Consider the following 26,348-nt stretch of genomic DNA (forward strand, 5'->3'; position numbering starts at 1 on the left):
AGCGGAGCCGGTCGGGCCGCGCCGAGCTGCCTACTCAGTGCTTGTCTCTTCGGCCGCGAGACGGCGCCACATGTACCTGCAAACTACACTGCAGGTTGCCTATAGCGGGACGCTACTGCGCATGCGCAGAACGCTATCGGCCCTTGGGTCTTTGGGTGAGCGGGCGACGCTAACGCTAAATCGGCGAAATAGCGTGCGCCCCAAAGCAGCTTTACGTTGGGTCAACATGGCGGCGCCTCTCGAAGCGGGGCCTCTCGCTTCAACACCGTTCGTCGTTGCCGCTACTCTGTGGCTCACGCTCACGGGAAACTAAAGGCGAACGAGGCTTTCGCTTTGGCTGAACTTGCCTGAACCACAAAATTTAAGCGATAAAACACGCCTAATTTTCAGATTGCTTCCTTGTTTACAGAGCTGCTAGGCTTAGCGAGTACTCGACGACTGACGTCAGAGAGCGCGGGAGGTTCGAACTACTGATCTCCACAAACAGGTTTGCAATTTTGGTCTTCCTGTGTGGATAGTCTTGGCTCAGATTGAGCATGTCCGCATTATAAAAAAAAATATTTGCATCATTTTTTCCATTTCCTAAGTGGAAATTGGTAATTGCAACAGTTTGCATGTCGTTTTATTTACACAATGAAAAAATACAGCCTATATATTAACTTATTTGTTCTCGAAGCTTCTCTTTCCCGCCGTTATGGCGCTGCCTTCAAACAACGCAAAGCGACCATCCACGACCCTATTCTATAAACAGAAAACGTGAACCCGTTCCCCTAACGCTAAGCGCATGCGGATAGGGTCACCCTATTCGCCACGACGCTATTCTAAAACTCTCTAAAGAGTTTCCGTAAAGTGTTACCGGCCCGGTAATGGGCGCGCATGCGCAGATGTCGCCAGCCGAGCCCGGTAAACGGTAACCGAGCCCGGTAAACGGTAACGTAAACACGGTAACGATATGCTATATCTCTCTATTAAGCATCGTTACGAAGGCGATGTATGTTTAAAACACCGCGAAACCTGCGCATGGCAGTCACCAGCCGCTGGGGGTACGAGGTGGTTGCGCGACTAATAGAAACACATGTAAGCAAACCTTACCAAATTATATTTTTAGTTAGACGGAGTACACATGGAGGAGTTTGTCTGTTGATAGTTGACGAGGGCTTTGAAGAAGAGTGTGACAAAGTACGCTTCGTCATTTCGAAGCTTTGTAAAACACCAAAATAAATGTCTGCTGTTGTGAGGCCGGACATACCACCAAAAGGCGCTCCATGCGCTGGATATTAGCTCAAATCGCGCAAGCTTCTCGTGTGGTCGCACACTTCTACCGCGCACGCTACATTCCCTTGCCAAAAACTGCTGTCCAAACGACAGCAAAGTTTACATTGAAGACATTCCTTAAACAGCACGATAAAAGAGCCACGCACTGCAGCAGCGATTAATACCGTGACTACACAAATAGGGGGCGCTGGCGGACGCCGGAGCCGACCGGGGATATCGTTTGCGGCGCCGACTGCTATAGCGTGTGATTTTTTGTGCGCTTTGAATGGCGCTTGAGAACCGATTTTTCAGGCAATGCTGTCCAGGCACCTAATTTTGGTGGCATGTTTTCATCACTACAATAATGCGGAAGATGCTACTATGCATGGATTACCATGTGGTATTCGACTACGACCACTAAATAATTTATAATCGAAATTTTCTGTCAGGATGTTTCGATTTCGGTTTCAACACCCGAATGATGACTATGACGTCAAAGATTTTAGGCTACGTAAGGCATGAAAAAACTGCGACATAATCGCTGCTTCATCATTTTAATTTTGTACAGTGCTGAAGCCAGCTTTCCCCAAGAGCCGGACCGATAACGTATGTAGAAGTACCGATTATACTGCAGCTTTTCATGCATCACGTGACGTTATAGCCTCTCTGACGTCATTCATAGTTCGGCTGTTTAAACCAAAACAGCATGAAAAAAATTCAATTACAAATTATTTAGCGGCTTACGTCTCATTACAAAGAAGAAAACATGCACCCAAAAGTTAGGTGTCTATAATCCGTTAAAAGCAAGGTTCAAGGAAAATGTGAGCCGGGTATTCATCCCACATATATCCGACAGACTCACGCATCTTTGAACCCCCAAGTAAAGTTCATGTTCTCTCTATCTTCCACGCACCAGAGGTGCCCCGCCAGAGACGGTTGGTAACTCGAAGACTGAAGCTTATTTCTTCGCACCAGAGGTGCCCCGTCAGAGACGGTCTCGCGATGAGTTGAGATGCAGGGGTAAGGCAAATACTTGAAGTTTTATATACAAATATTTACAGCATATACAAGTTAAGGCACTCGAGACATATTAAACAGCAAAGAGATACACAACAACAAAAAGGCGGAACTGGCTAATACTAGGGGAGGCCCCTACTCGGCGTAGCCGAAGTTGCATAGCATCTCACCTTAGCACAGAACTCCGCTTCCAGCTCCGGGGCCCGGTTTTAAAGCCCTAAAGGCTCGGCCCACAATTGGTGTCTTCCAATCATGTTACAATGTTCACATGATTGGTTTATCGAGAGCCTGGCCAGCCCTCCAGCTCCCGTAAGGTGAAGCACCCTCTCCACGACAAAATAAAAATAAAAACAAACACAAATACACGTTCGTGCCAGCACGTGCGCGAATCGGTACCGCGGGGCGGGGGACACCCTACTTCCCGGCGCGTTCGCGAGCGGCCGCGTTCCGAAAAATTCAGGGGGCACTTTGACTGTCTAAAGTGGGTAGAGGCGGAAGCGTTTTCCGCACCACCTTCGCTGTTTCTGTGGCACTGGTGGCGTCACCTATATTTGAGTACTAATTACTAAGTGATGGCAAATCACTAATTAATTGTTAATTACTGATTAATGCCGGAATGCTAATTAACTGCTAATTAATGACGCTTAAGCTTCGCCTTTAGGAGTGGAACGCGACAGCGCGTTGTAGCGCTGCCAGGGAGTCCACGGAACGCCACCACCTGTTCGGCGCGATGCCTTGCCCTTTGAACGCAACGCTTTTTGAGGAAAGGAAATGGCGCAGTAATTCTCTGTCATCTCGGTGGACACCTGAACCGTACCGTAGAGGAAGGGAGGCGGGAGTGAAAGAAGATAGATAAAGAGGAGCCGTAATGAAGAAAATGAGAATTGTATATGAGGAAAGGAAATTACGCAGTAACTGTCTCACATATCTCGGTGGACACCCGTCAAAATTCAGGGGGGCACTTTTTTGACCTAAAGTGTGGTCACTGATGTGTGGTTAAGATGTTAAGCTTCGCCCCTAAGAGTGGAACGCGACAGCGTCTTGCAACACTGCCAAGGAGTCCATAGAACGCCATCGCACATTCGGTTCTACGCCTCGCTCATCGGTAAATTGGTTTTTGAGGAAAGGAAATGTATCTGTATATCATTTGTCGGTGGACACCTAAACCTCGCCGGAAGGGAATTGAGGAGGATGAGAGTGAGTGAAGACACCGTATTCACTAGAGGCGCCTTTGTTCATTCCAAACCATCGAGCTGGCATGGCGGAGTGGATAGGTGCTCGTCTCTCACGCCGAAGACCGGGGTTCGATTCCTGAGCTCGACCAATTTCTTAATCGCTTTTATTTATTTATATGGCCTGACTAGTCAAGCTAATTAGGCTAATTGCGTAATTAAGCAATTAACTAAGCTCAGTCCCACTTACTTGGAGCATCACTATACGATCCCTTCAATTGGTTGCATGGTTACTAGCCAAAGTGCAATTGGCCCCGTTTGAAATTCGCGCACTGTGACGTCACGACCGTTTCCACCAATTGAAAAGCGTGACATTTTCTGTCGACAACTGCTGCTTACAACGATGAGACATTAAAGGCTTCCGCCTTAAAAAGGAGACGTTGTGCTTTGAGCGCCCCAGCCGCGTTCCTATGACCCCGCCTACACTAACGATCCCTTACACCCCACACCAAAATTCAGAGTGCACAGGCAGGCGTTTTGATGCGAGAAGGAAGCGGAGGCAGTCCTTACCACAAGTAGAACTTCTAGGGCGTAGATGACCACGTAGAGGCCCTGGACGGAGACCACGACAGACAAGACGAGGTCGCTCATCCTGTACTGGAAGTATACCGCCAGTCCTCCGAGGAGCAGCACAAACCCCACAGCCACCATGCCCACCAGCACTTGGTACCAGCCCTGGTTTGAAAAAGATGCGAACTGGTTTTTATTGTATACAAACTGCGACTGTGCAGTCTAGGTTTTTGCGTGCGTTTAGCCAAGCAAACGATGTGGCCAGGGATATTAGGGGGTAAGAGCTCCAAATAAAGTTATTTTGTTGCGAAAGCCACACTACGCCCACCATTCCGCCTCTTCAGTGTGGCCGCACTTTCGCCGTAGAGGCGACTCCACGAATAACCTTGAGCCGTCGCCTAGCAACCGCAGCAGATGCCGCCGCCGCGCTTCGCCAGATGGCGCCGCCGTCGCCAGCGCTCACTTCGCCAGCCTAACCCCGCCTAACCACAAGTGAATCCTAAGAGTAGCCAGGCAGCCGTTGCTTTCGCAATACAACCAGGTTAAACCAGAGCTAAACCACTGCCATTTTTTTTGCCTCTGTGTAGATAACTTTATTAATTGATTTGTTTTCATTATTTAAGATAAACGGCGCCAATTCAGCTTGGACTAACGTGCTGTCTTGTCTGACACAGGTGGTGTCAAGAACCCAGTTTTCCCAAGCATTGCACCCCAAACGTGGCAAAGAGGAGTCTTGCAACTACAAGAAACGGGTGTAAACATGGCGGCACCGGGGGGTCATACCACGCGTCACTGATTTCTTCAGCGGTTACTGTCCTGAAGAAGATCTCACTTATTATCTTAAAGGGGATGTTTGCAGCTTGTTCATCTCAACTGCATGCTGCGAACGTCACAGCTATTGTTGCACATGCAGTATTGAAGGGTTATAGTCGCTAGAGCGTTCACACCGATTTCAAGCACCTGTAGCCCAGAGCTCCCCATTGTGCACAATAACAATTATATCTCCCTCCTTGACTGGAAGGCCGGTAAGGTAGACCAATTTCCTCGGTGAATTCAGTTAGGTTTTATTCCCATTAAAGATTAAGAATTATTCCCACTAAAAGTTAGGATTACTTAAGGTCGGCAACGGAAGCAACTTCCCTCTTCAAAACACGCGAAATTGTAGCTTTTACGAAAATTTTACCGAGGTGTTAATCTCGACTGTTTGAGAACCACAAGACCTCCGGTGGAAAGTTGAAAAGCCGTCTCCGATTGCCAGCTGCATCAAGTCACTACGGTTTTCATTGGTATGCCGTAGCCAACAGTAAGCATTCCGTATATTTAGTGATCGAAATTTACTGCGGTATTTGGGCACCAGTAGTTTGCCCCTAAAAACAGTGGGCTAGAGAACAACTTGCTCTATTTTTTACTGCCATTTAGGCTTAATCGTGCTTAGAGTGTATGAAATACTTGGGCAGCTACCGAACAGTATGGACACGATGCATGAATGGCCCCTTGTTCTTAAGCACTGCCAAGCGACGGAACATGCTACAGTTCAAAAAGATGGTAAATGCAGGCTTTGTCGAAAGTAAAGAATTCAAGTGGTTTACTTCAGAGTCATGCTGTGTAGCTTGTTATGCACTGCTAGCGCCTCAAACCTCGTTAAAGATGAGAGGAACCCTCGCCGTCCCCTCTTGAGGATAGGACTCCCACAGATGTTATACCAGAGCCCCATTACATGGCCCACCCCTTGGACTCCGTACTTTTGACAAAGGCTATGGGATGGTGTCGTCTTAACAGAAGAGTGTGGGTCTCGCAGGCCGCGGAAGGTAGTGCACCTGAGTGATGGTGTTGGAAAAGATGTCCATATCCTGGAAGGAGGTCTCGGTTTCCTCGGTGCGAGCCGTGACACGGCCGGAACTGCGTCGCTCGATCACCTCGGTGCCGGCGAACCTCTGAAGGATGTCTTTCTGCCGAGGGCAAGCATAGAGCAACGCATCAACGTGCGAGACGTTAGCACGCAGAAGAAGCAATTTACAGCCTCCACCTGGCAAAAAAAAAAAACAACTATTGGGGAACTTTGGCAGCCTAAAGCGCGCTAGGCGAAAGCCTTTGTCGCGCTACTTCGACTGCCACTGAGTACCTATGTTTGTTACGGCTGCACCGCATGGGAGCCATCCTCCTCCACTAGGTGCAGCACACCGCCTGACGACGGAGCAGCGCTCGACGCCGACAGCTCCACCTGTCGACGAAGATGACGGCATCTTTTGGCAGCTGCGCTCGTCGATGAGTCACCCCAGGCGCCGGATGTGACGCCGGACGGACGGAGGGGAGAATGAGCCATTAAAGGCTTTCGCCTTAAAAATGTACGACTCTGCAGTTTTTCTCTTTCACAGACTGGCCAAAGCTCTTGTGCTATCGAGGCTATCTTGTTCGTGAACCATTTATTCCTCTTGTAGTCTTCCTATTATTGCCAGTTCACCTGTATAACATAACCTAGTTTCTTTCCTACAAAGAACATGGATGGATGCTATCTACGCCATACGTGGCCATGCGTACCGTGTTCGTTTATAAAGACAGTTCTCGACTGCTATCTTGGACATGAATGTTACGATGGTGAGCTTTATCCTCAACCAGATGAGGTGTCCGTCTGCGGAAAGACATCTGGGATAATGGTCGGAGGGAAAGGTTGCACCGACACAGATACGTCAAAATGCATGTATGATGCTTTCATCAATTTTAAATGGGTAGCGCTGAACATGGTTTTCCCTCGCGGCGAAAAATCAGCATGTAACACTCACCACAGAATAGATCCATGCTGGCACCGTTATGTACGGCATCATCATGTCGACGTTCAGGTACCTGCGCAAAGTTTAACAGAATTAGGCGTGAGTGGAACGTGAATTGCGATATAACTGGCGGAACAATTGGAAGCAACCACAAATAACAAGGGCCGAGGATTACCGGACTAAGTCTCTAAGGGAAGCCGTTTAACGGCTGCCACTTGCATCGTGTGTTCTACAGCTCATAGTACATTTGTGGTCAGTTTTTCTATTTGGCACAAAGAAGCAGACGATGATACTCTGTCTTTATATGGTTTAAACGCTTAAGGTTTATAAAGCAGTTTCGATCTATAACCTATAGATGAGATAACCAACAAAGACATCTTCGTGGAGAGCTGACGCATTTATGACACAGCAGGCACACGTTGATACCAGAAAAATCCTGATAACTAAAATATGTAAGGGCAAAAAATTGGTAAGCAATTGAATTATTTTTTAAAAAGTGCTACGCGCTGTTTATTTCTTTATGTCGCGAGTTAGTACTTAAACCACCCAAAATTACCGTGCTGAACTCAGGTTATCACTTGCAATATCGCTCTGAATCGAGAAATTAATATTTCCTAGAAATTAATCTACTCCTGAGTACCAGTAAATGTCTGCTGACCCCACCATTACGTTGCCAGCAATCTCCGAAATACAAACGCCCTACTAAAGGCGGCGCTGCCTCAGGACCCGTCAGCATCACAGTAACGTTAGTAGGATGGTAGCCCATGCCGCCCTGGATAAAAACTGATAAGCTTCTCACTGTTGAATGCAAGCACAAACTCCCCGAGTACCTATACCTGAAGCAGGTACACACGCGAACTAAGGACTTACAGTTCTCGTTCCATCGGGTACTGCAGTGCTGCGAGGATGGTCGTGTTTGTCTTCTTGTGAATCATGCCGTCTTCGTATTGCTTGTTGTAGCACACCTGCCAAAGAAGATGCGTAGAGAGGATATTCTTTGTTAACACTAGCTGTGTTGACAAGGCTATTAATGCCAGGCCCTCACGAGATTTCGCCTACATCGTCCGCTGGAAATGACGTCATCACATATCAAGGTGACGTGATCTATTGTGATAATGTGAATCAGTTGACAACGTCACGTGACCCTTTGATCTTGAAACCCATTAGTCAGATTAGAGCTCGCAAGTGAGCGCCGGAGGCATTCTGTTGTCAGGTTCGTCGTCATCTGCTTTACACATGAAGAATAACGTAACATGGCGTCATCAGACAGCAAGGTCACATGAGGCACCGTCAAATGACATTCGCTCTCCTCCTCTCTAGAACACTTTGGCGAATTCTCTCGTCTAAGGCCCTCGTATACATATTAGCTGGCGCTGAATGTCCAGTCTCCCCTTACAAAAATTTATTTAGATAGTATACAGACTGTCCATACAGTTTTGTCTAGTCTGTACACTTTCTATAGACAAATCCTATAGAGTAGTTCATAGGCAATACAAATCCTATAGACATTCTATAGACAATCTGTAGATTTATGGCTATATACTTCTAGTGAACTTTTTCTGTAGACAATTTATAGACTACGAATAGACAAAACAAAATATCTATAGGAAGACAATACAATCTATGAAAAGTTTATAGAAAGTTATGGACGATTTTATAAGGGCCATTACAAGAATACATTTTCAAATTTTACCCACCGCGGTGGCTCAGAAGACGCGGGTTCGATCCCGGCCGTGGCGACTGAATTTCGATGAAGGCGAAATTCTAGAGGCCCGTGTACTGTGCGCTGTCAGAGCACGGTAAAGAACCCCAGGTGGTCGAAATTTCCGGAGCCCTTCACTAGGGCGCCCCTCACATCATAGCCTCAGTCGCTTTTGGACGTTAAACCCCATAAACCAAACCAAAACAAATCCCTGCGTGCTGAGCATGGTGTCACTCTAAGACCGCAGAACTGGAAAGGTGCCCTTAGCAGCTATGGCCGTTAAATTTGAAAGTTTGTTTTGGTTTGGTTTATGGGGTTTAAGGTCCTAAAGCGACTAAGGCTATGAGGGACGCCGTAGTGGAGGGCTCCGGAAATTTCGACCACCTGGAGTTCTTTAACGTGCACTGACATCGCACAGTGCACGGGCCTCTAGAATTTCTCCTCCAAAGAAATTCAACCACCGCGGCCGGGATCGAACCCGCGTCTTTCGGGTCAGCAGCAGAGCACCATAACCACTGAGCCACCGCGGCGGCTCATGAAAAAGAGTGATGCCATGAGTGACCGCATAGTGACTCACACGAATACTAACGGAGAAGACAAATTATGAACAAACGGCCCAGTATTCGCCACCTCGAATAGCGGTATACCTGAATCTCTTGCTAGACAGGGGAAACCCCAGCCCACCTTCTGAAGGCGGAGGATGTTCTTGTTGGCGTTGTGCTTCGCCTCGGCCAGGTCGTCGTCTCGGCGCTGCAGGGAGAGGCGGGGGACCAGCACGCTGTGCTCGGAGCCGGCCGCCATCTCGGCGTACGGGTTCTCGATGAAGGTGTGCACCTGGACCCACTTCCAGTCGGCGCCGCTGAAGTTCTTCTCGCGGCGCTGCTTGCTCGTCGACTCCTTGGCCGTGTTGCGCAGCGCCGCCACCACCATGTTCATGTTGGCCTTCTCGGCCTCCGACAACTGCACCAAGCCTGCGTGTGGGAACGGAATGCATTAGCGTCGTGTATCTTAAGCAAACCACTGAGCCGCCGCGGTGGCTCAGTGGTTATGGTGCTCGGCTGCTGACCCGAAAGACGCGGGTTCGATCCCGGCCACAGCGGTCGCATTTCTATGGAGGAGGAATTCTAGAGGCCCGTGTGCTGTGCGATGTCAGTGCACGTTAAAGAACCCCAGGTGGCCAAAATTTCCGGAGCCCTCCACTACGGCGTCTCTCATAGCCTTAGTCGCTTTGGGACGTTAAACCCCATAAACCAACCAAACCAAACCAAACTTATGACGTTGGAAATCCAGTAGAACAGAGGTCTCGAACACAAGGTACGTCCACGAGGCTGTGTTGTGCAACCTGGCCCGCTGCCGCTGACCGTAACAGACCTCCGGCATTTGTTTGAAGAAAGGTCACTCTTTCCCTCATTTTTGTGCGCTCTGATGACACGCAGCCCAAAAATTGGCAGTGGCTTAGCCCGGCTATGCCAGGATATACGTAGCGAAAGCGAGCGCAACGACGAGGCGCGCGGTGTGACGTCATACAAAACGGCGGCGGTGCCTCCGCGGTAAGGCGCGCGATATGACGTCATGCCAGATGGCGCGGCGAGCGCGCGGCGTCCGCCAGCTGCAACGGTTGCTAGGCAACGGCTCAAGGTCGGTCTCTGTGTCTCCTCGGAGCACCGCCACAGCGAAATCGCAAGTTCGTGGCCAATGTAGCTATCGCTACAATATGAATTCTTCGGTGCCCGGTCATGCGTGCCTAAGTGAACAGTTTTTCTTATCAGCCCTCCGGATTCACCCAGTTTTGGTGCAAAGTATTGAAAGTGAATAAAGAATTGGCGGATCGCAGGACTGTAGAGTGCCCATTTTTCACAGCTCCGATTGCCCGACCAACTTGGGGCACTTTGTAATTTGTCAGCAGGTGAAGGCGAGAGCTTTCCTTTAATATTAAAGCTCCGTGTTGAAATATCAACCCAAAAGGATAGACCGAAAGAGAGAAGAATGGCTCCCAGGTCAATTTAACAAACATTTAGTGCTCTTAATTACGACATTAACGGTCCACCATTACGCAACGCTGACTTCTGTCCTCCTGCGAAAACACTGGCCTGTGTAGTGAGGCTAACCGTCCGCATACGCCACACTGAAAATGCTTACGATAACATTAACCAAGTTTTGCCATTCATTTCAGGGCAGCTGTTCCACTGTCGCGTTAAGCAGAGCAATAAGCACTCACCCAATGTCCTCATGAGTCCGGGAAGAGAAGTGATGTTTATGGACTGGACAAGGAACACCAGGCCCAAGCGGATGGCGTCCTCCTGCACGCATGGATTTGTGGGTGATGAACTGTGATCTGCCGCTTGCGACCTTCTGATTTACCCTGCCATTTATGACACTATAATGTCGCAACATCCTGTTTGTATTTGCTCGTTTTTTAATTTTTTTTTTATTGCAGCATGCCCTCCTTACTATTGCTTAGAGGTAGTTGGTTTTCATATTAGTTTATTTTATTTTTGTGCTTTCTAAACCGGACCTCAAAACGTTTGGCGTAAATGTATGAGTAGGCCTAGCCAAGCTATATTTTGACATGTTTTTGCCGAAGTAAGCATTACGTAATTGTGTATACGTCTGCAAGAAATAACCTGATTTGAAAGAACCATATAGTTGCAGGTTGGTTGAAGGCGTATACCTGTCATTCGTGGCCTCCACTGTTCCGGTTTTCCAGTGCTCAATTTGCTGTCTCCAAGCCATTCCTAAGTCCTAAGGTGTCGTAAGCTGTGCATTCTGCCTTTGTTGAAGTGCGTGCTACTATGCTGCCTTTCATAGGCAACCGTGTATAGTGCCTCTGTGATTTTTCTTTACTTCAGTGGGAAGGATTGCAGGTGCTAATTGACTATGAATCAAGCTCTGATCTATGTGATCTATCTATCTACACACACCAAAAAAATTACCACGCCACAGACACTTTGTGGGTTTCTCTTCAGGTCACAGATCTTCGCTGAACTGTTAAAACGAGCGACTGTGTGACGACACACTCACGGGCCCTGTCTGAAATGGGTCGTTAAAGCGAGTGCTACTGTGGTGCTACAACAGAGGATGACGGGAGCTGTGATGGAGTCTCGAAGATCAGCCTGCCTTTGATATGCACTTGCGCTTATCCTCTATGATCGTTATGTCTGGGCAGACGCCGAACGTTGTGAAACGGTGCACCATCCCTAACAAAGATAGTGAAACGCGTCACGGTTCTACAACGTCCTTTCGTTTTCTTAGCGTCGACACCGATGCACAAAAACCTCCCAGACACAGCAGTTGCTGTAGAACTGTGGTTTGTTGCTACAGCGCTCGAATTAATCGCGAAGGCAGACTGTGTACCCTGAGGGCGACGCTGACATTGATGGTGGATATCCAGGAGGAAAACGAGAAGCCCATGATGATGGCACTCTTGAAGTTGATCCAAATCAGGGCGACGCACTGACGCCAGTTGAGGTCGTAACCGGTCGAGCAGAGGACCGGGTACAGCACCAGCACCATCATTCCCCTGCACGCACGGGGAATTGCAAAAGGGATGCCTTTGCCTTCACTGACGTTTTGGTGCTGCAGGCGTGGCATGTAATGTCGGCGCCAATCGAAGCATCAAAGCAACAGCTTAAAGGTTACGAGCAATAACTGTTGCCTCAGAAAGATTGCTAATATTCGACTGGGAAGTTATATCTCTAATTCTTGCTCTTTGAAAGTGGTGAAGAATTCTTTCTGGATTTTTTAGACAGGTGATACCGCCATTGTGTTTTTCCTTTCACATTGGGATAGAGCCACTCATGTTTTAAGTGGTGCAGATAGTCCACTCATACTTTGTGCCCTTCTGTTCTTGCTGTTATTTGGCGACGAAAATTGTTAGCAACTGGTAAACCGCAGATCTTTCGGTCCGGTCATTTCAGCTCTCAAGTCTGATAGTAGCAACACCGTACATCTCGCCTTCTGAGTGGCAGTGATGGTACAATGTGTTACTGAAAAGTACGAGCAAAGATATAGTGCAGGCGGTATGTTCTCGTTGCTTGCACATTAAGGCAAGACATGTCTGGATGCTGCTCGTTAATCGTGCCTTGAAATACGCGGTGTAAGCGATAAAAAAATTTCAGATGCGACCAATTGGATTGATGAGAAGGAAATGCTATAGAGAATACTTCTTTCACTCGCCAATCTATTCCAAATATGGTTCCATGTCAAATGCATTATCTCCCCATCTCTGCAATTTCCGATTGTTTCTGAACTCCGGCTGTAGAAATTACGCAAACCGTATCACATTTATAGATCACGACGAGCCCTCGTATCACTACCGGCGCAGTGATGCAGCGGTTAAGCGATGCGCCACTTCATCGACAAGTGCAAGTAAAGCCAGAGGTTGGGCTTGAGACCCAGATCGCTTCGCGCGACCAATATGTGAAGGAATAGCTCCCGCCAGCCCGATTTTTGCGCACATCGTTCCTTGGAAAGATGTCTATTTTGCTAGTAGGCCTGCTGTTGTCCCAGTCATTTTCTTCTTAGTCATTGTAATTTTTGCTCGGTAATTGTTGTTCCGGCGTCTGTCTCCTCCTCCCTACATGTGGAGCGAGGAGTGGAGAGAGGGGAGGTTGAAAGATGGCAGGTGGAGAGAGGGTAGTCCCCTAAACGTCCCCTGCCATCTGCCACGTTTAGGAGCTGGGGGCTTCACACAGACGCCGACGCCGGATAGTTTTCGTCGTCATGGTCCTCCTAATGTCCTGGCGTTATAAAAGCGAAGGAAACCACTCGCCTCACTATAATCTTGGCGGCGTAGGTGTGTCCCAGTAGGATGACGTCATCTGCGGCCAGGTACTCGACCGAATCGCGGCCCACCTTGAACGCGGTGAGGAACATGATCACCGTGTTGTACGTGTACCGGAAGAGCATCCAGAACCTGACATAGAAAAACAAACAAAAAGAAAACAAATGCCGGAATGTGGCGGTACCAATGGCTATCACCGTTACGGTATGGGTACGCTGGAATTATTTGCTTGCGCTTGGAGGGGAAAGAAGCTCTGAAGGAAAGGAAGGCGCTGTGACTGTCTCGGGAATATATGTGGATCAACCTACGTCTTCGAGGATAAGCCCTTTTCAGGTAGTACCAGAGTCCTTCAATAGAAATATTTAGCATCCCCGAGACGTACTAGCGGAGACGTATGCCGATTTTACGTACGCCTGTTGCGCACGCGCAATGATCCTACCCGGTCTCGCGCTTGCAACTGCGCATGCGCGGCTTTCGTACCTAAAACCGGTATACGTCTCCGCTAGTACGTCCGCGGTATGCTACACCTCTCTATTATTCGAGGAGTCCGACCGTGCTGTAAGCTTCCTCAGCACCGTTCTTGCCAGTTGTAAACTGAAAGCCCCGCGTAAATGAAAAGGTCATCGACACAGACATCGCTGACTTTGTGTGTTGTATCAGCGCATGGCATTATAATTGCAAATGGAACAGTACACTCGTACGCATGCGCGCTATGGGTTCCTTTTTGAGCCTCAGGCTAGAAAAGCCCGAGCCCACGGGTTCACTGGATAAATCATTGATCATTGTTGTACTGTTTGAACGTGCGTCAGCACAGCACTAAGACATGTTGCCCAGTCCGCTGTCTGCTTGGATGTCTGAACGCTACACCGCGCGTTAACTATTAGGAGAAACCGATGAAAGAATGCTGACAACCGCTGAAACAGTGATTTTATATAAGTGCTTTTTCTTTCCAAGACAGCCTAGAGGTATTGCAAGACTTTGGCAGAGGAACATAGAGGCAGGTCTGCTCACTTGCGCAGTACGACCGGGTCCATGATGGTGGAGGCGCTGTGGGCGCTGGCGGTGAGGGCCAGGGCGAATACCGAGGTGACGCCGCTGCCCGGGAAGGCCTCCTCGGCGAGCAGGAAGGTGAGGTAGACGGAGCCGAGAGAGACCAGGTAGGTGATGGACACGTCCTTGGACAGCGTGATCAGCAGGTAGGCGAGAAGGTGTCCCATCAGCTTGCCGTACAGTGGGCCCAGTCCCAAGGTGGTCAGTATGGAGATGCCGAAGTCTGCGGGGAAGAAGCGTGAGATTGATGATACAAAACACGTAACTATAAACAAACGATGAACACATACGACGTATAAAGTGCGAAAATACTTCCAGCTAACTTATTTCTCAGAAAGTGGTCAAGATTTATACAGGGGGGCTGGGTCAAGTTTCACTATTGGACGCATAAGCATTTTAAAAATAAAAAGAAAGTTACAAATAAACAAAACCAAAACAGTACAGAAGATCGCGCGCATGATTCGCGCCGACAATACCGCAGCCAATACCAATGCGAAGCCTACAATCAGGATGACGTGAAAGAACAGAACACGCAACAAAACATTTTAATAATTCGTATAAAATGCACAAGAAATAATGTAACAACAGGTAATAATAGCACAATAGCTAAAACGAATTCAAACCTAAGCGTAGCGAGAACAGTTTATTGGTTAAGGGGCACCAAAAGTTTAACAGGAGGTATAGCAAAAGTTTAACAGGAGGTATAGAATACTTTCATCATAATGCACAGTGCCAGTATGATTTCGCCGTTTTTCTGAGACCATTCCTTGTAAACCTGCTGAACTATTTTTATTGCAAGCACATTTGCACAAAGTGTAATTTTTCTCATTCAGTTTCCATTCTCTTTCTGTAGTAGCGGGCGTCTCGGAATTCGAGAAAAGAGTATAGAAGCGGTCTCGTTGAACTTCGGTGTATATTCGATCTCTCATGACTGCGTAGTTGAATTGTTTAAGTTCGCTGCTCTCTACGCAGGCGATTCCGGCAACGAAAAAAGCAAAACTCACTGGAGAAGCTGAACTCCTTCACGAGGGCCACGGTATTGTACATGAACCAGAAAAACGAGATGCCCACCAAAGACTCCCCCATGACCAGCGTCTCCAGTATGTGAGACTTTGCTGCAAAGAAAGATGGAGTGAAATGTTTTCGTCAAGACTTGTGGATCAGCTGGGAGTGCTGAAGTTCATCTTCAATCAATCAATCAATCAATCAATCAATCAATCAATCAATCAATCAATCAATCAATCAATCAATCAATCAATCAATCAATCAATCAACGGTTATTAAATAGTTATAGACAATCATTTGACTGATTGATCAATCAGTCGGTGAGTCAGTCAATCAATCAGTCAGACAGCAATGAGCGAATCAATCAATCGACTGATTAGCTGATAAATCAGTCAGGCAGTCAGTCAGCCAATCAATCGATGAGCCAATTAAATAATTCCCACTCTATTGATTAATTGATCAATAAGTTGGTCAGTTGGTCAATCAGTAAGACAGTCAGTCAGCCAATCAATCAATAAGTCAATCAATCAATCGATCTTTTGTTCAACATCGTAATGCTGTGGGGCACACTCAAAAAGCCAAGAGAAGGCTTGATCTTCAGCGCCATGAGCCGGGTTTTAATCGGCGCTTATTGACCATCTAAGTATTCATTTACAACGTCACACGTAAAATTTGTCTCATCTCCCTACTCCCTATCTGCCGTCATCGCCTCTTTTTTTTCTTCCCTTATCATGTTACCCTAAAAGGTAGCCTGTTATCCGCTCTTCGTACTGACATCTGTCCACTCGATCCTCTCATTTCCGCTAGGATTTCTGTTTCTTAAAAAAAACTAAAAAACAAGTGACTGCTTAAAGAGTTAAGCCATGTACATGTGTAAAAATGACGGAGGTTTATCCCGGTTATATCTAGTTATACGAGAGAAATTTGTTAAGAATGGTTACGCATGGTCTGGCGCCTGCACCAAACAGTTGACGCACTCGAACCGACGCGCGCTCCATCAAAGGCGAGAATGTTCGACACAGCGCCGGCGAAGCAGTAGTTATGCCCTCGGTCACGTGGTACGGCAGCGGTGAGGATCCGAGCCAGCGCAGCTGAGCCTCTCCACAGCGAGTCACGAGGTATGACGTCACTCGCCACACCTCCGTTCCGCGGCTCAAGGTCGACTTCGCGCTAAACTTGACCTTGGGAGTCGTGCGAAGGGTAGAGCTTTCGCTCAGAAAGTTTCTTTAACGAGGCGTAACATGCTCTGCTGAATCACGTGGGCTCAGCATTCACTGCTTTTTGCCGCAGTATAAATTTGTTTTAACAGATCAGCCGAGTGGGTACTCTACTGTTGAAAGACCAGTAGACAAGGTGCTTTGCAGTGCTGCAGATGAACCGTTTTAAAGCTATCTGAACTGAACTTAATCAAATTTTAAACCCTATGAGATTGCTCAGTGCTTCAGATCTATTTGAACAAAAGTGCAAGGTGTTTTGCAGTCAACTGATAGCTAGAGCTCTTCGAATCCCAGAGCTAAGAGGACATTCTAACGCACAAAACTTCTTAAGTTACATTCGCTAATTAAACATATTGTCACGGTGGTAATCAGCGGCTGAGGGTCAACAGCGGCGTAGCCCAGACGTGCGCTTCCAGGTGCACTTTCACACACACACACTTCCTCTTCTTCTTGAAAGGCGCTTCCGTCTGCACGAGTGCTGGCGTCAATATATTTAGCAGTGTCCTTCCTAACTTACAGTAACAAGTGACTTTGTTAACTCGTTGCCATGATGACATCGTATCCTGTGCGATCTCAATGCACGTTAAAGAACCCCAGGTGGTCGAAATTTCCGGAGCCCTTCACTACAGCGTCTCTCATAGCCTTAGTCGCTTTGGGACTTTAAACCCCATAAACCAAACCTAAACCAAACCAATTGTGCGCTTGACGTTTCAAGCTTTCACGCGTACTAACCATCCCTTCGCAGTTATGTCATACATGACGAGAGTTGATGTGTATAAGTTTTCGTTTCTGCCTAAAACAATTATAGAATGGAATAACCTTGACCGACACGTATTCAACAAAACTTGTTCACTTGAAACTTTTGTAAAAGAGCTGGAACTGTGTTGTACTGACTGACTATACCATTCCCACCCTGTAACAGCCCACAAGGGCTAACAGTATTTGGAAATAAATAAAATAAATAAATAAAAAAGTTGAGACGGTCAATTAGCTGCTACGTGGCGCAAATATGTGCACCAAAGGCTATTCCTAGCGAGAAATTTTGAATGCAAAAAGGCCGCATTGCTTATTAACCTTGTAAGAAGTGTCGAATTGTTTGCTCACTACTTCGCTACTCGGCTCTACAGGGCAGGCCTATATAAGGGGGTGAGTGAAACATTTGAATGTACGATTCTCCTCATGATTGGCAAGATTAGAGAGTCGTGCTGCTTCCAGCGGCGTAGCATGGCACGAGGTAACGGCAGTTATCGGTCCTCGCACGTGGGAAACGTGTCATACGTGGTGATATCAGAGGAAAAGAAGAAATGGCCCATCCTCGCCAGGGAAACGAATACGTGAAAAGAGGAGGTATGTCGGAAGAAGATGAGGCAACCGTAGCGCGAAGACTAACCTAGCGCGTGTTGTTTTAAGTATTGGTACAACGCGATTCCTATAGGAACCTGACAGTACGCCTAAGACAAGCTTAGGATGGGCCAAGCCCAAAACAGCCTGCATCGGACCGTAGACCTCGGAACAAACATTTGGTAGCGCAAACGCATGCAGTCTGTGCGTGTGGAAACATGTATGAGAGAGAGGTATGTAAGCTTGCCAGTGCTGAGGAAGGCGACGTCGGCGAAGAACAAGGGCTCCGGACAGCACACCAGGAATCCCATGAGTGCCGACGAGGCCGAGTTGTCGCCAATGTTTTCCCGGTTGCCAGTTCCTCGGTCATCTCGGCCGCCACCAACGCTATCCCGGCCCGACGGCACCATGAACGTCATATACAGCACGAACATGCAGCAGCTCAACACTGCGATCATCAAAAAACAGGTGAAGGCAAAGACTGAGCGAAACATGTCGCAGGGATAGTTAAGGGTTAATTAGTCTATGCCTGATAGAGGGTGGATAAGAGAGAGAGAGAGAGAGAGAGGGAAGGCAGGGATGTTAACCAGAAAGGATTCCGGTTGGCTACCCTGCACAGGGGAAGGGAATGAGGGGAATTAAAGAGGTGGATAAGATTCGTGCAAAAGCAAAGCCGTCTTCGCGTCCTTTCTATACTTTGTTGTTATCAGCTTGTCTATTAGTAAATGGTACTCCTATCTAGACACGCTAAGTCAGCAGGTAGGCTTTTCTTATCTGTGCAGCATGTATTTTAGAGAAGAATGCAACTTACTCCATCAAGGAGTGTTCTGATAGCTACAGATGTCTGACTGATTGCTTACGCATTTAATTCAGCCCCTCTCAAAGCAAGGGCACAGCCTCTGAGAAAGGAGTGGCTTAAAATACGAATAAAGAACCAGTTATGTGCACAAAACCAGCTATAATATAGTACAAAAAATTTACAGTGCAATAAGTAAGGTAAAACATTTGGTAAGAGACTAATAGTCTGGTATAGGCCCGTAAAGCCAGAAAAACGCGCCAGGAACGTGTTATATGAACAGTCTTGAATAACGGAAATAACGAAAACAGTTTACAGGTTCGAAGTCTTTCGATAAGTGTTATGTAACAATACAACGTAAGGTCTTTTCAGGCTGAAATATAATAAGCTGAGATGTTCCTGTAAATATTAGTTCGTGGAACACTAAAAAATAATTCGGGCAGGTTGTTTCGATAACAAAATGCTGTACGGCAAAAATTAACTTTTAGGATGATTTGCTTCGAATGGGAATGGGCTTGGACAGGGCATGTAATGCGAGGGCAAGATAACCACTGGTCCTTAACGGTAACGGAGTAGATTCTAAAAGAAGGCAAGCGTATCAGGGGGCGGCAGAAAGTTAGGTGGGCGGGTGAGATTAAGAAATTCGCGGGGGTACGGTGGCCGCAGTTGGCAAAGGACAGGGTTAACTGGAGAGACATGGGAGATGTCTCTCCACTAACGTGGCACTAACCGAGTCCGACGGCACCAAGCAGCACACACTGCCAAAAGCTGTGCCAGAACAGGTGGTACTTCAGGTTTATAGCCACGGTGAACACCACCACAGGCATGTACATGTGCAGCAGCTCGCCAACGTGGAAGTTGGTAACCGGTAGGAAGCTCTCCTTGTACCCGTAGCGGTCTACCAGCAAACCGGCGACGAAGCCCCAGAGCGCCGTGACAGCCACCACGGGAATGTTAACCACTCCTTTCATCATGCGTAGCAGTGCTGCATAGAACATATTTACGTCTTAGAAAGTGCGCGTCTAATACATGGCTATACATTAATGACTGGTTGGTTGGTTCATGGGGTTTAACGTCCCAAAGCGACTCAGGCTATGAGAGATGCCGTAGTGGACGGCTCTGGATAATTTCAGCCATGTGGGTTCTTTAACGGGCATTGACATCGCACAGTACATCGGCCTCTAGCGCTTTGCACACATCGAAACGCGACCACCACGGTCGGGATCGAACTCGCGTCTTTCGGGTCAGCAGCCGAGATTCATAACTACTGAGCCACCGCGGCGGCCTCAACATTAATGACCAGATGTGTTCGTTCGTATCGCATTACAAGAAAGACCTGAGAGACCTCGAACGGTATGAGCCAGCGAGAGAAAGGGAAGTCTCTTTGCATCGATGCATGCTGGGATACTGACAAAGCTAGTGGTTAACCCTATTTCACTCATGCGATTAAAGCGTCAGATAAAAGTGAAAGTTTCGTATTGTCGTCGTCACGGCTCTCAACATTACAGACGTATAAAACAGGTGTAAATCTTAGAATAAAAGTGTGATTTCTGCCTAATTAAGTAGTTGTGACTGAACATAGAAGAAAGATAAGACTTGGCAGAGGTATGCAGGGATATTGACGAAAACTGGTCTTTAACCCTATTGGACTTATGCGATTAAAGCGTCAGATAAAAGTGTCAGTTTCATATTGTCGTTGTTAGTGCTCCCAACATTACAGAAATATAAAAGAAGTGAGAATATAAGAATAAAATTGTGATGCCACCCGAATTAAGTAGTTGTGACAATGTCAACATAGAAGAAAGATAAGACCTTGCATATGTTCCCGGGTCATGCATTACATAAAAGCAGAATTGACATTTTTTTACACCACCTGCCGGTGCAGCCGTGCGCAACACTTAAAATTTTAGCTTGTTTGGACGTTACGGTAAGCTTCTGCAATGACGAATCCTCCAGAAGGCCTCCAGCATTTCTTGCAGTTTACACTTTGACTTTAGCTTGATAATTGTTAGACATTAGTTTGATAATTGTTAGGTAGCGCGGTTTGTGCCGCACACTGTGGATCTAATATAGTTTTTAGAGCACAGTGAAAAATATTTCGCACTCTTGCACTCTGCACTGTGTACGTATGCGTTCCATTTTACTTTGTTAGCGTCAACCTAAGGCAAGATATGGTGAAGCACGGCGACTGGAATAACATAAGTTTCGGAAGCGGTTTGCTCATAGCTGAATGACTTAATAGCACGGTATTTCTCGCCCATGAGCTATCTTGCAATGCGACTGGTGTTAAAGACAATACAGTGCATGCTGTTTGGACGAAACTGAAGTCAAATCCTTCCACCTTTTGCCTGACTCAGCAATGCTAAAAATACATCACTAGTCACATCCATGCCCATTGTTCTTGGGCACAAATTTTGATTATTAGAAAACTAAGGTACTGGTATAAAAATGCTGAAGATAATGCTGCATTTTCCGATATGTAGCACAATCTTTATTTTATGGTGTTTCCATCACTCGTATCCAGCAATTAAGACTATCATAGAAGGCCATTGGGGAACGCTTTTGACGATAGAAAAAACGTTAATAGCAAAAAAAAAAATTCAAGCCTGCCGACGGTAGATCTGCGGATGTATTAAGGCGAAAGCCTCTAATGACTCATTCTTCCGTCCGTCCGGCGTTACATTAGCTCCTGGATGATGGGTGTCAACAGAGATATGTGAGACAGTTACTGCAAAGTTTCCTTTCCTAAAATGCACTCTTCATTTTCTTCATTACGACCCCTCTTTCTTCTTTCACTCCCACTTTCTCCCTTCCTCTACGGTGCGGTTCAGGTGTCCACCGAGATGACAGAGAATTACTGCTCCATTTCCTTTCCTCAAAATGCGTTGCGTTCAAAGGGCAAGGCATCGCGCCGAACGGGTGGTGGCATTCCGTGGACTCTGACAGGGCTACAACACGCTGTCGCGCTCCACTCCTAAAGGCGAAGCTTAAGCGCCATTAATTAACAGTTAATTAGCATTTAGTCATTAATCAGTAATTAGTAATTAATTAGTAATTTTTAATTACTTGGTAATTAGTACTTTCTTATGTGTAACGTCATCCAGTGGTAACGTCACCAGTGCCGCACAGGCAGTCAAAGTGGTGCGGAAAACGCTTTCGCGTCTACCCAATTTAGAAAGTCAAAGTTCCCCCTGAATTTTTTATTGTTGTAGTGAAATCTTAAGACACAAAAAATAGCACTGAAAAATTTTTTTGTGCTTAAAAATGCTCTTACCACAATTGTTAGGTATGAGAGTGCCGCGGCGGCTAGAATTTCTTTGGAGGAGAAATTCTAGAGGCCCGTGTACTGTGCGATGTCAGTGCACGTTAAAGAACCCCAGGTGGTCGAAATTTCCGGAGCCCTTCACTACGGCGTCTCTCATAGCCTTAGTTTGGGACGTTAAACCCCACAAAACCAAACCAGGTATGAGAGTGCGCAGATGATCGCAACTTACCGCTGACAATCATGACTAGTAGTAGGAGCAGGGTGCCGTACTCAGGTTCGTTCCCGTAATAGGCGGAGCTCTCCATGCTGTAAAGACCGAAATTTGTTTTCGATTTGTATTTCTTTTCTTCAGCACATGTGCATTTAGACGGCATTAAGTTCACTATATTGTTTTGGTAATTCAATGCGACGCAGGGATCAGCAGCGCCAGTTACCATCCATTGGACTTGACATAATTGCTGGCGATCTTGATTCTACTCGTTGGCTGCAAACGTTCGCTACAAACAGGCATACACCGTATCTGCGTGAATGTAAAGTGATCATATTCGCAACAAGGCACTTTGAACGGCTTGTAATAGGGAAAAAAATGAGAAGTTGTTTAATAATATGGATGATAGGTGTAACGTCAAGAGATCGGAAGGGGGTTCAGAGTGGGTGAGGGAACAAAAATTACCGACGATTACGTTACTTCCTAATGCGAAATTTGAGCGCAGCAAATAAGCTGTTTCACCTTTTCGATAGATTGAGGCAAAGAAATCGAGCAACACATGTATGCGCTATCACAGATTTTTTTTTTTTTTTTCACACGTATTCCTTTAACAAAGACTCCACTAACAGTTCTTGACAGTCATGAAGGAAGCTTTGTGGTCGGAGAAATAGACTGATATATGTTCGACTTGGTACACCAATGCTTGATTCTCAAAGACGAGATCTATACAAGTGCCTCGCGAGGTTGTCACAGCCGTGGGACGCGTTACGAGCGAGAGGAACGGGATGTTCTCCCGCATAAGTGTTAGGAAATTGCTGTTTGTCTTTATGTCAACATTAAAGTCCCCCACTACTAACATCGGTGTGGATCGATGGACGGTTAATGCGAGTTGCAGGAAGTGCACGACGTCTTTCGTGAGTGCGGTAGGGGCGAAGTAGGCAGCTACTACCAGCAAGCCGTTGGGCAACTTTGCGGCGCACAGTTCGCCAACTTCATGTGACGTGCCAAACATTTCGACTGGTATTGCAGAGAGACCTGTGCGCAAGTAGATAGCGACTCCCGCCGCTCTGTTGTGGTCTCTGCGAGCACCACAGCAGTATAGGAAATCTATGATTTCGAGAGGCTCTTTGGGATTCATCCAGGTTTCAGCAAAGCAAAGTACAGAGGAATGGCGCAGAATGTGATCGTGGTGTACGTCCTTGGCATGTGCGGCAAGGGAGCGTACGTTAAGAATGTGGTTGTGAATGATGAATCAAGTGCTGCCAGCGAATGACGCGTCCATTGGCTGTCTGCGTGTGTTACTGATGTGTGGTTAACATGTTAAGCTTCGCCTGTAAGAGTGGAACGCGACAGCGTCTTGCAACGCTGCCAGGGAGTCCACAGAACGCCATCGCCAATTCGGCTGTACGCCTTGCTGGACGGTAAATTTATTTTTTGAGGAAAGGAAATGTATCTCTCGCATATCTGGGTGGACACCTGCACCTCGCCGTAAGGGAAAGGGGGAAGATGGGAGTGAACGAAGACGCCGTATTAGCTAGACGCGCCTTTGTTCATTCCAAACCATTGAGCTGGCATTACGGAGTGGCTAGCGTGCTCGTATCGCACTCCGGAGACCCTGGTTCGATTCCCCAACTCGACCAATTTCGTTCTCGGTTTTATTGATTTATGCGGTCTAACTAGAAAGGTTAATTAGGCTATTTCATATTTATATTCTTGGATTTCTATCCATCGTGTTCTGTCATTAACCTGTCAATTGTTGGAACTGTCTAGGATGTTCGACACAACGTATATGAAACGAGCAACGTCTTACTGCGCGGCTTCGGTCGCTTCTTTTTTGAGCAGCGTCCGCTCCGGCGGACGCGGTTGTTGTTGCGACGCGCGTCTTTCTTTCCTTTTTGTCTTTCCTCTGATCTTTTACTCTCCTCTATCTGCACGTGGCAGCGGTGGTGGCTTGGCTCGAGCCAGTAGCAGGCCCGTGCGATTTCCTCTTCATCCTTCTCTCAGTCACAACAACAACAACAACTGAGTGGGGAAGTGCGTGGTGGTGGAGGGAACGCGGCTTCGTACTTATCTGTTTTTTTTCAGCAGCGTCTCCTTCCGCGGACGCTGTTGTCGCTGCGGCGCGCGTCTTTCTTTTCTTTTCTTCTGACCTCTTCATTCTCCTCTATATTAATTAGACTAATTGATCAATTAACTAAACTCAGTCCAACTTAGTTGCAGCATCACTATACGATCCCTGTGATTGGTTGCATGGTTACTAGCCAAAGTACAATTGGCCCCATTTGAAATTCGTGCACTGTGACGTCACGAGCATTTCGACCAATTGAAAAGCGTGACATTGGGGGCGGAGCTGGTTACGAGGCCGACGCCGACGACGACGCGAAACCCAGGAACGGACGCCAAAGAGCTGCGCTCTAAAAAGGGTTAATGACACCCTAGTCGAAATCAAGACGAAGAAATGGGCTTTTGTAGGGCATGTAATGCGAAGGCAAGATAACCGGCGGTCCTTATGTGTGGATTCCAAGAGAAGGGAAGCGCAGCAGGGGGCGGCAGAAAGTCAGGTGGGCGGATGAGATTAAGAAGTTTGCGGGGATGGGATGGCTACAGCTGGCAAAGGACAGGATTAATTGGAGAGACATGGGAGAGGCCTTTGACCTCCAGTGGGCGTGATACAGTATGGCCTTGCCTCTAGTAACCGCTGCTGGCGAAAACTTACGCTATATATGTAGCAATTTATATGTCCATCAATATGAAAACGCTTGAGGCTGAACATGCGAAGTTGGAAAAAGCGATTACCTTTGAACTGACGTCGCCTGCGCTGCGCCTAGGGCCTGAAATAAGGGCTGTCGTAGGGTTAAGAAGCGAGCCGTAGGCTATGTCCAGTTACCTGCAAAAAACCAGGCACCAAGTGACAAAGCAAGGCGGAGTGAATACTCGTGTACAACGTATCGCAACGGCGACAAGGCGTTCGTTCAAAGAGAAGCAGGCACACGCAAAGGCACGAATTCTTTCGGGACCCGAAGGCAGTAACCTACCTCACGAGAATGAACGGCGCGTGGAACAGCTTCTTCCTTTTTCTCTTCCCTTTATTTGTTGTTGTTGTTGTAGCCTACGACAGAATGGCACATACCCACTCTGGGGGATCGGCCAAGAATCGGGTGGAAAAGGTTGGTATTCACCTGTACGTAGTAAAGGCAAAAGGAAAGCACACGGGAGAGGAACACCGGGGGAGTCAACCACAAGAAGGGCACGGAGAGGATGAAGAAAAAAATCAACAAAACTAAAAACAAATAATAAGAATAATCATAATATATATATATATATATAAAGGAGATTGGATTGGAGAGAGAGAGAAAGAGAGAAAAGAGAATAATTCGAAAAAAAAATGAAGCGTAAAAAGAAAATACTGAAAGCTTTAGCAAGGTAGTCGATGAGATTCCAGCAAGAAATTTTGAACAGCGGCACAGACAGACCTGTGGCTGAACCCAAGTGTGGTGGCACCAAATGATAGCAAGTGTGGGCTGCTCAAACTGAGGCCAAGTTGCTGTAAGGGCAACTCCAGCAGTCTTCTTCTCAAAGAGGTGAAACGACGACAATGGAGCCAAAAATGATCGATAGATTCAGGCTCACGGCAAAATGCACAGAGGGGAGATAGCGCCAAACCAGATCTGTGCAGATAGAAATTTAGAGGGGGGATGCGGCAGCGCAACCTCGTCAGAGATACTTCTAGCTGCCGAGATGGACAAATTTTCCTGCTCCATGAATATTTCAGATGCTGATATTCCACCGATGTTAAAAGTGTTGTGTCTTGCACGCTTAATAACGCTCGACGCCGGAACCTAGATGCTGTGATATACGCTGTAGCCGGGATGATGGGCAACACAGGACCGCCTAGGGAAGCCTTTGCAAGGTTATCCGCGATCTCATTGACAGTTACGCTGCTGTGGCCGGGTACCCATATCAAGTGAACAAGGCTCAAATGCGAAGGAAGAAGCGATAAAAAAGTGCTTAAAGTGGGACAGTCAACATGCGACGCGAGGGATGAACACAAAGATAAAGAATCGGTAATGACTGCCACTGCAGAAATAGAAGGATCAAGCTTGCGCAGAGCAAGAACTACTGCCAGAAACTCAGCTTGAAAAATAGGGGTGTAATCCGGAAGGCGCAGCGAAAAGGACCAGTCTAAACTCGGACAGTAAA

The 26,348-nt window shown here is 47.1% G+C and overlaps 1 protein-coding gene across 1 annotated transcript in view; it reads right to left on the reverse strand.

Moving 5' to 3' along the window:
* LOC149330418 (sperm-specific sodium:proton exchanger-like) overlaps window positions 1-26,348 on the reverse strand; it is a 50,003-nt gene that overhangs the window by 14,662 nt on the left and 8,993 nt on the right. Inside the window, exons 5-18 of the mRNA XM_089559426.1 lie at window positions 24,945-25,021; window positions 22,170-22,246; window positions 19,406-19,660; window positions 18,127-18,327; window positions 15,321-15,431; window positions 14,278-14,539; window positions 13,255-13,398; window positions 11,838-12,003; window positions 10,702-10,783; window positions 9,168-9,454; window positions 7,652-7,746; window positions 6,794-6,854; window positions 5,831-5,962; window positions 4,014-4,178 (exon numbers count right to left, since the gene is read on the reverse strand). Coding sequence (XP_089415552.1) covers window positions 4,014-4,178; window positions 5,831-5,962; window positions 6,794-6,854; window positions 7,652-7,746; window positions 9,168-9,454; window positions 10,702-10,783; window positions 11,838-12,003; window positions 13,255-13,398; window positions 14,278-14,539; window positions 15,321-15,431; window positions 18,127-18,327; window positions 19,406-19,660; window positions 22,170-22,246; window positions 24,945-25,021 — 2,115 coding nt within the window. The remainder of the gene's footprint in view (window positions 1-4,013; window positions 4,179-5,830; window positions 5,963-6,793; window positions 6,855-7,651; window positions 7,747-9,167; window positions 9,455-10,701; window positions 10,784-11,837; window positions 12,004-13,254; window positions 13,399-14,277; window positions 14,540-15,320; window positions 15,432-18,126; window positions 18,328-19,405; window positions 19,661-22,169; window positions 22,247-24,944; window positions 25,022-26,348) is intronic.

Source organism: Amblyomma mixtum, chromosome 9 (assembly GCF_055824585.1).
Source record: "Amblyomma mixtum isolate Tamu chromosome 9, ASM5582458v1, whole genome shotgun sequence".
In the NCBI taxonomy this organism is placed as follows: Eukaryota; Metazoa; Arthropoda; class Arachnida; order Ixodida; family Ixodidae; genus Amblyomma; species Amblyomma mixtum.